The sequence below is a fragment of the Salvelinus sp. IW2-2015 genome, unplaced genomic scaffold (assembly GCF_002910315.2).
Source record: "Salvelinus sp. IW2-2015 unplaced genomic scaffold, ASM291031v2 Un_scaffold1441, whole genome shotgun sequence".
Taxonomy (NCBI): Eukaryota; Metazoa; Chordata; class Actinopteri; order Salmoniformes; family Salmonidae; genus Salvelinus; species Salvelinus sp. IW2-2015.
Genome location: NW_019942911.1, coordinates 314,745 through 326,209, shown reverse-complemented (window position 1 = coordinate 326,209; position 11,465 = coordinate 314,745). Strand labels below are relative to the sequence as shown.

The window sequence follows — 11,465 nt, the reverse complement described above, 5'->3', positions numbered from 1 at the left end:
CGTAGTCTGGTCAGGGATTCGAACCATCAACCTTTCGGTTACTGGCCCAACACTCTAACTGCTAGGTTACCTGCTGTCCTTGTAGCATTTTAGCTAAGCCTAACCCTTTTCCTGACCATAACCTCATTCTCCTATCCCGCTACATGAATTATCCTAACCTGCTAGTTGATTATTCTAACCTGCTACATTAGTTCTCCTAACCTGCTACATTAGTTCTCCTAACCTGCCACGTAAATTATCCTAACCTGCTACATTAATTATCCTAATCTGCTACATTAGTTCTCCTAACCTGCCACGTTAATTATTCTAACCTGCCACATTAGTTCTCCTAACCTGCTATGTTAACTATTCTTAACCTGCCACATTAATTGTCCTAACCTGCTACATTAGTTCTCCTCACCTGCCACGTTAATTATCCTAGCCTGCTATGTTAATTATTCTAACCTGCTACATTAGTTCTCATAACCTGCCACGTTATTTATACTAACCTGCTACCTACATTAGTTCTCCTATCTTGCCACGTTAATTATCCAAACTGCTACTTTAGTTCTCCTAACCTACTACTTTAGTTGTCCTAACCTGCGGCATTAATTATCCTAACCTGCTACATTAATTGTCCTAACCTGCTACATTAATTATCCTAACCTGCTACTTTAGTTCTCCTAACCTGCTTTAATAATTCTCCTAACCTGCTAGAACAAGGAAGTAGCCAGGTGCCAAAAGAAGAGGTGACAGGGTTTCTCTGGGCGTTTCAACCCGGGGCGGTTCACCATATTGCAGGTAGGTATTTGTGCCGCCCCCTCCATGTATCAACCAACAACATCATAATGTGGTAGGAGAAATAGGGTGGGATTTGGAGGGATGATCATGCATAGTGATGAGTTTGATTTGGTAAATTATCACTTTCTATTGTCAATTGCCAAAGAATAAACTACCAATACTTTAGCACCATATCTAGAACTTATATTCAGCGGCAGACCTCACCCAGGCCAATAAATATTGCTATTAACAGATCTGTTTGTTACTTAACCATACTGGATGGTAAGGCTTGGGAAGGAGAGAGGAAGGGGTGTTCTGACAGATGGTGAGCATCTGGTCTGAGAGAGTAGAGTATGTGTGGAGAGATGCAGGAGTCTTGCCTGTACCTGCTCTCCCTGTAATTTTCTGAGCCAAGTCACAGAAGGCTTGGGGGCTGGAGGGGGGACAGGTGGGGGAGACAGTAGAAGCTTTGAGACCTTTAGCTGTTGGGAAGAGGGGTGTAGAACAGTCTGATCTGCAGCCACTCCAAACATGGCCAGGGTGGGTTGGTGTCCATAAAGATACACTAATGATGCTGTAGTAGCATTTCTACATCAATGTGATTGAAAACCTCACCATACAGTGTACACTTTAGCTTATTTTTTATCATGTATTAAAAACTAGGTAAACATTTGCATGCATTTGACAGACCCTGGCTGAGAGGTGCTGTGACAACTCAGTTCAGGACAATAGTCACTTTACCCCTACCTACATGTACAAATTACCTCGACAAACTTGTACCCGGTACATAGCCTCGTTATTTTAATGTGGTATTTTTTTACTTTAGTTAATTTAGTAAATATTTTCTTAACTCTATTTCTTGAACTGCATTGTTGGGCTTGTAAGTAAGCATTTCACAGTAAGGTCTACACCTGTTGTATTCGGCACATGTGACAAATCTACAAACCCTAGGTTTACACCAAGCGCATAGGGGCCACTGAATAACTCATAGCACAGACCACACTGGTTATTTTAGAATGGGCTAGAGTGGAAGTACATGGAATGAAAGTCTGAGACAGGTCACAGTTTATTTCTCACTCCCAATTTCAGCTTCCCTAAACCAAGTTAACTCTACCCAGAGAGGAAGAGACAAAGAGAGAGGGTTTACACTCCCGTCAAACTTGGTCCACAATAAGCAGACCACCCACCTTCCCACTTTTTGGACTCCCCAAAAATGTTAGCTCAGAGACAAGACCATCTTGTCATATATACAGTATCTCTGCTTTAGCTTAGCAAAACAAAATGAAGGGAGGATTTAACACAAAACAATCAAGCGCATAGGGGCCACTGAATAACTCATAGCAAACAAAAACAGGTTTCCGTGCAGGGAATGCATTTAAATGCATACTTCTCTTTGCAAAACCAAGGCTTAAAAGGCACTCTACCACAACCATCGCTTCCCCTAAGCAGCCACACCTCAAACAAACTGAACAAGGGTTATGAAGAGATGGAAAACAGCCAATTAAATGTTTCAATTAATCAGTTAATAAAGACTAAATTAGGAGCACCTGGGCCAGTGCATGCACAGTAATAATAGGGCATTCATCACACCAGTGACATATTTATACAACTTTTTGTCACGTCATCCTTGTCACGCCATGAGAGAAGAATGAACCTCCAAAGGCTGTGTTTATACAGACAGCCTAATTCTGATATTTTTTCCACTAAATTGGTATTTTGACCAATCACATCAGATCGTTTCACATCAGATATTTTTCAGATCTGATTGGTCAAAAGACCAATTAGCGGGGGGAAAAAGATCAGAATTGGGTTGCCTGTGTAAACGCAGCCAATTACAGACAGCCAGGTAAGGTGATATGACATGCCTCACAAACCGATCGGGTTAAAAAGCACACAAAAAAGATTCAGCAGGTAAGAGTATGAAAACTAGCCCCAGCCATGACTCACTAATCCCCAAACAAACATGTACCAATCTGTTTCAACCATTCACAAGGAGATACTGTGAGATTCCACTTCCACTTTCTCAGTTCCCCAATGTAGGCATTTGTGACTTCTCTACCTAATATGGTCAAAGAGGGCCAGAGAACAAGAGAGTGAGAAAGAGAGTGGTAGGGAGGTGTGGTTCATTGTGTTTGTTCTGTGGTGTCAAGTTACTTTTACAACCCCTGCTATTACCCCATCCCCCTCTCCTCTCCTTCAATCAGCCTGGCATCAAAGTTGAACAGATAGGCTTCCGAGGAGGAGGGTAGGGTGTTGCAACAGTTGACACTAAAGTGAGAGTCACCAGCCACCACTGTCACATGAACATATACTTATTACATATGGTATCTGCAGTCCAGGGTAGAACGAATTTTGTTCAACTGCAGGGGATAGCTATTATGCAGTTAGATTACCTGAGATTAACACCAGCCATCTTGATTAAAAACCAACCTGATTTACACGTTAAATGTAAGGAGGAATTTGTCTGTCATACAGTAGTTCACTTCACAGTATTTTGTGTGTGTGTGTGTCACTTCACTCTTAATATCCTGTTAGTCAATTTTGTACCACCACAGTGCATGGTTTGATGTAACACTACATAGGTCATGATGTAACATCCTGTCATCGGCTTCTGGACAACATGGGACAAAACAGGTTAAAAAAGTGTCATGGGACTGTTAGTGGCTTCAACATACCATGTAGAGGTATTAGTGCAGTAGGACTACACATTGCAATACAATGAACACCTCCAGAGAGAGAGATCACATTATATCACTTTCACAAGCATCCAAAGACTGTTATTTGAGGGAATGGTCATGTACAGTCATGTAATGTGGTTGAGTAATTTCACTGAGGGGGAACTGCAGACGCAGCACCCAGAGATGTGGGTGCATGGATGATTTGGAAGCCGCTTCTGGACGTGTTTCTGCACATCCACCTCTGCTGTGTAGAGAGAGGGAAGTGTGGTGCTGGCAAACTATGATGATTCAGTAGAGCAGTGTTGGGGGTTCTCATCACGTTGAATGAACAGGCTCCCTCCTGTGGACAACTTCAGAAACTACAGGTACAGTAAAAGCAAAGTCACCAGAGAAATCTTCTCCTCTACCGGTTATAAAATAAAAACAATGTTTGCATTATAATTTAGATTTATTATTGAGTATGCATTTGAACATTTCTTTAAATTGAAATGACATCCCATACCATCCTGTCTCCATAGGGCATCTTAAGGAAGATGCAAATAAATCAAAAATCTCCTTTCCAACCAAGGAATTATTATTTTTATTCATCAGTGCAAAATAGCGAAACCCAATCTAATAAGAACAGTATAGTTCATTATTCACGTCTGTAATTAGAATTCTCCATTAGGATCCCCCCCCCCCCCTTTTTGTTCAGTGTTAAAAAAAGGCTATTTAAAAAAAAAGCCAGTGGTAAAACAAATAAATACAATTAAAATTGGCAACAACAAACATTCTGTGCACTTTTGAATGGATTTAGGAAGGACATCTCTCAGGTGAAAAGAGTCCTAGTTTTGCAGAAGAAAAACATTGACATAGAAAGTATTTATTATATACATATGAGTATTAACAGGTGTAAAGTGGGTATAGTGTGTATATATAGTTTTACTAAGATTAGACTAAGTTACTCTGACCATTTGAGAGGTTAGGGCAGGGGTGTCACACTCATTCCATGGAGGGCCTAGTTTCTGTGGGTTGTTGGTTTTTCCTTTCAATTAAGACCTAGACAACCAGGTGAAGGGAGTTCTTTACTAATTAGCAACCTTAATTCATCAAGTAAAAGGAAGGAGTGAAAACCACCCAGACACTTGGCCCTCCGTGGAATGAGTTTGACACTTGTTAGTTAGGGAGTACACAGGACCCCATGCAAGCATTAGGCAAGTAGGGAGAGGAGGGGGTTTTCTATACTAAAAGGTCCATTGGCAAAGTCTCCCCTCCATCGTTTTTAAATGGTTAAATTCAGGTTAAAAAGGCATTGTTATCCTCTGCTTGGAACAAGCAGAATACAGTAGTAGCAAGCATGGTGGAAACCAATGACAAACACACCTCTCCTCTATACATTTTCATCTCCCTACTTCAACATCTAATAATATACACTGAACAAAAATATAAAATGCAACATTTAAAGTGTTTCATGAGCTGAAATAAAAGATCCCAGAAATGTTTAATACATACACAAAAAGCTTCTCTCAAATTTTGTGCAAAAATTTGTTCAAATTTCTGTCTGTGAGCATTTCCCCTTCGCCAAGATAATCCATCCACCTGACATGTGGCATCTCAAGAAGCTGATTAAAAAGCATGATCGTTACACAGGTGCACCTTGTGCGGGGACAATAAAAGGCCACTAAAACGTGCAGTTTTATTACATAACACAATGCCACAGATGTCTCACGTTTTGCAGGAGTGTGCAATTGGCATGCTGACTGCAAGAATGTCCTCCAGAGCTGCGGCCAGAGAATTTAAAATGTTCATTTCTCTACAAAAAGCCACCTCCAACGTTGTTTTTGAGAATTTGGCAGTACGTACAACCGGCCTCACAACCGCAGACCACACCAGTCAAGGACCTGCACATCTGGCTTCTTCACCTGCGGGACCGTCTGAGACCAGATACCCTGACAGCTGGTGAAACTGAGGAGTATTTCTGTCTGTAATAAAGCCCTTTTGTGGGGAAAAACACATTCTGATTGGCTGGTCCTGGCCCCCCAGTGGGTGGGCCTGGCTCCCAAGTGGGTGGACCTATGGCCTCCCATGGCTGCTCCCCTGCCCAGTCACGTGAAATCCATAGACTAGGGCCTAATGAATTTCAATTGACAGATTTCCTTATATGAACTCAGTAAAACTTTTTAAATTGTTGTATGTTGTGTTTATATTTTTGTTCAGTATACATCTGTCTTTCTACTGTTTGTGCGCATCAGCGGCTTTGCACCGCTTTCATTATCAGCCTTTTACATCTCACATCCCTCTCCATTCAACATCAATACTACTACTAGCAAATAAATCGTAATGACACACACACCCACACATCTTTCCAACTTCCATCCACGTAATACCCATCCGTGTCTTAACAGAGAACAGTGTACCATCAATGAGAACCTCTCCTGATTATGGACAGACAGGACATGCAGACGGACAGTCTGAATAGGGCCAAAGCATTGGAGCTGAAAGCTTAAAGAGACTAGGTTTTTAACTTCAACCAAGTACTAATGTGTTCCCTGTGGTATGAGGGACACACTTAAGTCACCCCAATACAAGTATTTCAGCTTTGGCAGGAGGGAGAGAGTGGAGGGGTCCCAGTTGAGTCCATCTTCAGATTGGAGAGAGTACATTCATGGTCCAAGTCACACTGGGCACCAGTGGTCCAAGGGGTTAGAGCGGGGCTCTCCAACACTGTTCCTGGAGAGCGCCCCTGTAGGTTTTCAATCCAACCCTTGATGTAACCTGATTTATTTGATAAACCAGCTAATTGTTAGAATCAGGTGTGGTAGATTAGGGTTGGGATAAATAAGTATTTGTTGAGCTACAGTAGCTGCAGAAATTGCCCGACCTCCAACTTTCATCTTCCACCTCCTCCTCTTAGTTTTTGGACCCAGAGCCTGACTCATATCCCCCTTTCCTCCCTGCCTTTCCTCCCTGCCTTTCCTCCCTCATAGTTCTTGGACCCAACGTCTGTCTCTTTCTCATTTTTCCTCTCCTCCTGTCAGCAGTCGGAGAGCTCGGAGTAGGTGTTGGAGTCACCTTCTGTTTTCCTCCGCTGGCGGACTGACTTCTCCTCATCCTAGAGAAACAACACAGACAGTCACTACTAACAGTAGGGTGTGAGTGTGTGAGTTATGATGTTGATAAATGGGGTCTGTGTGTTACACGTACCGCCTGGAAGACTCCGTTCTGGCCCCACTCTCTGGGGGAGAGGTCATCGAGTTCCTGTTCCCCCTCTTCCTCCTCCTCTTCCTCCTCCTCCACTTCTCTCACCGTGTCCATCCCGTCCTCCTCATACTCCGTCAGGCAGTCCGACTCATCCCCCGCTGTGGGACACACAGACACAGTAATGCGCTATATGAAAGAGACCAGCCATACCGTAGCCCTAGCAACAAGACTGAAGATTGCCATGTGATGCACGACATGACCAAAAGTATGTTTGTCAAACATCTCATTCAAAAATCAAGGGCATTAATATGGAGTTGTGACTTGTTGGAAAGGTGGCATCCTATGACGGTGCCACATTGAAAGTCACTGAGCTCTTCAGTAAGGACATTCTACTGCCAATGTTTGTCTGGAGATTTTATCCACCTGTCAGCAACGGGTCTGTTTGAAATAGCCGAATCCTCTAATTTGAAGAGGTGTCCACACCTATGTATATATAGTGTCTCTCTCCAGGTATAGTCCTATCATATAGGAGCTACAATTTAAGTAAAGATACATTCAATATTTTTTTGAAAGGTGACCAGGGCCCGTATTCACCATCTCAGAGTAGGAGTGCTGATCTGGGATCTTTCCATATAAATCTTATTCATTATGATCTAAAAGGCAAACCTGATTCTAGATCAGCAATCCTGCTCTGAGAGGCTTCATGGACACTGGCTCTGGAGCTCTGATTATTATTTTATTGCAGGACACTTGGAAGAGTTAGGACACGGTAAAGAGGGAAACGGAGGCGGTAAAGAGGGAAATGGAGATGGTAAAGAGGGAAACGGAGAGGAAGGGGAAAGGCTCAAACCCTTATCGCCGTGGCAGCAAGGTTACTGCGCAACCAGACTTCGGTACATTTTCCACTTTATAATAGCCTCTTACCCTCAGCAGCATCAGCGTCRGGATCGACGTAGGTCTGGACCGGCTCAATCCTGGACACTATCTCAGCCAGGTCAGTGAAGTCTGACCCTGGACACGTATAGGACTGGAATACAAACAAGATAATGTCATTATGTTACGAGAATGTTAGAATTTGTGTAAAATGTAATAACGAACACAGCTTAAAACAAGAAAATGTCATGGGAATGTTATAATAACGTTAGGTAAATGTTATGTTAGGAGAAGGTCATAATGTGAAGACGGTTATAATAACGTTATAGAAATGTAACTGTGCTAATGTAAAGTGGAGCAGCTGTGAGATGGTGAATGTAAGGTTTGTGACGTGTGTGTGTGTGACTCACGTCCGTCTTGGTCTTGCTGTCGTTGTAGTCTGCCGAGCGGTGGTCCTTGAGCATGTTGTCGATGATGTCACCACGGGCCCAGCCGGTGAAGAGCAGCTTGCCGTGCTGGTAGCCCACATCCTGACAGAGAGGACAGGTTAGCCTGGGGTAACAGACCATGTAAAAAGAAGAGAGATACACACCTCTCTCCAACTTCATCCACGTAATACCCATCTGTGTCTTAACAGAGAACAGTGTACCATCAATGAGAACCTCTCCTGATTATGGACAGACAGGACATGCAGACGGACAGTCTGAATAGGGCCAAGCATTGGAGCTGAAAGCTTAAAGAGACTAGGTTTTAACTTCAACCAAGTACTAATGTGTTCCCTGTGGTATGAGGGACACACTTAAGTCACCCCAATACAATATTTCAGCTTTGGCAGGAGGGAGGGAGAGGTGGGGGGTCCCAGTTGAGTCCATCTTCAGATTGGAGAGAGTACATTCATGGTCCAAGTCACACTGGGCACCAGTGGTCCAAGGGTGGTAGAGGTTAGCGGGGCTCTCCAACACTGTTCCTGGAGAGCGCCCCTGTAGGTTTTCAATCCACCTTGATGTAACACCTGATTTATTTGATAAACCAGCTAATTGTTAGAATCAGGTGTGGTAGATTAGGGTTGGGAATAAATAAGTATTTGTGAGCTACAGTAGCTGCAGAATTGCCCGACCTCCAACTTTCATCTTCCACCTCTCTCCTCGTTTTTTGGACCCAGAGCCTGACCTTAATCTTCTCCTGCCTTTCCTCCCTTTCCTCATAGTTCTTGACCCAACGTCTGTCTCTTTCTCATTTTTCCTCTCCTCCTGTCAGCAGTCGGAGAGCTCGGAGTAGGTGTTGGAGTCACCTTCTGTTTTCCTCCGCTGGCGGACTGACTTCTCCTCATCCTAGAGAAAAAACACAGACAGTCACTACTAACAGTAGGGTGTGAGTGTGTGAGTTATGATGTTGATAATGGGGTCTGTGTGTACACAGTACCGCCTGGAAGACTCCGTTCTGGCCCCACTCTCGGGGGAGAGGTCATCGAGTTCCTGTTCCCCCTCTTCCCTCCTCCTCTTCCCTCCTCCTCCTCTCTCTTCTCCACCGTGTCCATCCCATCCTCCTCATACTCCGTCAGGCAGTCCGACTCATCCCCCGCTGTGGGACACACAGACACAGTAATGCGCTATGAAAGAGACCAAATAGCAGCCAGCAACAAGACTGAAGATTGCCATGTGATGCACGACATGACCAAAAGTATGTTTGTCAAATCTCATTCAAAATATGGGCATTAATATGGAGTTGTGCCCCCTCCCCTTTTTGCTGCTATAACAGCCTCAGCTTCCTGGGTAGGCTTTCCATAGAATGTTGGAACATTGCTGTGGGGATTTGCTTCCATTCAGCCACAAGAACATTAGTGAGTCGTGCACTGATGTTGGGACGATTAGGCCTGGCTTGCAGTCGGCATTCCAATTCATCCCAAAGGTGTTCGATGGGGTGAGGTCAGGGCTCTGTGCAGGCCAGTCAAGTTATTCCACACTGATCTCAACAAATAATTTCTGTTATGGACCTCAACTTTGTGCACGGGGGCTTTGTCATGCATAAACAGGAAAGGGTCTTCCCCAGACTGTTGCCCCAAAGTTGGAAACGCAGAATCGTCTAGAATGTCATTGAATGCTGTAGCATTAAGATTTCCCTTCTCTGGAACTAAAAAAGGGGGCTAAAACAGCCCCAGACCAGTTATTCCCTCCTCAACCAAACTTACAGTTGACACTATGCATTTGGGCAAGGTAGCAATAAATGGTGAAGCGTGATTCATCACTCAGAGAACGCCTTTCCACCACTCCAGCCAACGTCTGGCATTGCGCATGGTGATCTTAGGCTTGTGTGCGGCTGCTTGGCCATGGAAACCCATTTCATGAAGCTCCCAACGAACAGTTCTTGTGCTGACGTTGCTTCCGAGGCAGTTTAGAACTTGTCGTGGTGTTGCAACTGAGGACAGACATTTTTACGCGCTTCAGCCCTCGACGGTCCTTCGTGAGCTTGTGGTGGCCTATCCACCTCGCAGCTGAGCCGTTGTTGCGCTTATCACCCCGCTCTCCGCTCTCTCCACTGGCTTCCAGTTGAAGCTCGCATCCGCTACAAGACCATGGTGCTGCCTACGGAGCTGTGAGGGAACGGCACCTCAGTACCTTCAGGCTCTGATCAGGCCCTACACCCAACAAGGGCACTGCGGTTCATCCACCTCTGGCCTGCTCGCCTCCCTAACCACTGAGGAAGTACAGTTCCCGCTCGCCCAGTCAAAACTGTTCGCTGCTCTGGCACCCCAATGGTGGAAACAACTCCTCACGACGCCAGGACAGCGGAGTCAATCACCACCTTCCGGAGACACCTGAAACCCCACCTCTTCAAGGAATACCTAGGATAGGATAAAGTAATCCTTCTGACCCCCCCTTAAAAGATTTAGAGTGACTATTGTAAAGTGGTTGTTCCACTGGATGTCATAAGGTGAATGCACCAGCTTTGTAAGTCCTCTGGATAAGAGCGTCTGCTAAATGACTTAATGTAATGTAAATGTAGATGTTTCCAGTTTACAATACAGTTGACCGGGGCAGATCTAGTCGAACTGACCTTGTTGGAAAGGTGGCATCCTATGACGGTGCCACATTGAAAGTCACTGAGCTCTTCAGTAAGGACATTCTACTGCCAATGTTTGTCTGGAGATTTTATCACACTGTCAGCAACGGGTCTGTGAAATAGCCGAATCCCTAATTTGAAGAGGTGTCCACATACTGTATATATAGTGTCTCTCTCCAGGTATATCCTATCATATAAGGAGCTACAATTTAAGTAAAGATACATTCAATATTTTTTGAAAGGTGACCAGGCCCGTATTCACCATCTCAGAGTAGGAGTGCTGATCTGGATCTTTCCATATAAATCTTATTCATTATGATCTAAAGGCAAACCTGATTCTAGATCAGCAATCCTGCTCTGAAGGCTTCATGGACACTGGCTCTGGAGCTGATTATTATTTTATTGCAGGACACTTGGAAGAGTTCAGGGAACGAGCGGTAAAGAGGGAAAAGCAGAGAGGAAGGGGAAAGCTCAAACCCTTATCGCGTGGCAGAGGTTACTGCCAACCAGACTTCGGTACATTTTCCACTTTATAATAGCCTCTTACCCTCAGCAGCATCAGCGTCGGATCGACGTAGTCTGGACCGGCTCAATCCTGGACACTATCTCAGCCAGGTCAGTGAAGTCTGACCCTGACACGTAAGGACTGGAATACAAACAAGATAATGTCATTATGTTACGAGAATGTTAGAATTTGTGTAAAATGTAATAACGAACACAGCTTAAAACAAGAAATGTCATGGAATGTTATAATAAGTTAGGTAAATATATGTTAGGGAGAATGTCATAATGTAAAGGGATGGTGAATGTAAGGTTTTGTGACGTGGTGTGTGTGTGTGACTCACGTCCGTCTTGGTCTTGCTGTCTTGTAGTCTGCCGAGCGGTGGTCCTTGAGCATGTTGTCGATGATGTCCC

At 44.3% G+C, this 11,465-nt stretch overlaps 1 protein-coding gene across 1 annotated transcript in view; it reads right to left on the bottom strand.

The window, feature by feature from the left end:
• Window positions 1-4,001: 4,001 nt before the first annotated feature.
• LOC112070863 (patatin-like phospholipase domain containing 6) overlaps window positions 4,002-11,465 on the bottom strand; it is a 37,700-nt gene continuing 30,236 nt past the window's right edge. The window contains exons 31-34 of the mRNA XM_024138318.2: window positions 7,901-8,020; window positions 7,542-7,644; window positions 6,621-6,775; window positions 4,002-6,528 (exon numbers count right to left, since the gene is read on the bottom strand). Of these exons, the coding sequence (XP_023994086.1) occupies window positions 6,451-6,528; window positions 6,621-6,775; window positions 7,542-7,644; window positions 7,901-8,020 (456 nt within the window). The 3' untranslated portion in view covers window positions 4,002-6,450. The remainder of the gene's footprint in view (window positions 6,529-6,620; window positions 6,776-7,541; window positions 7,645-7,900; window positions 8,021-11,465) is intronic.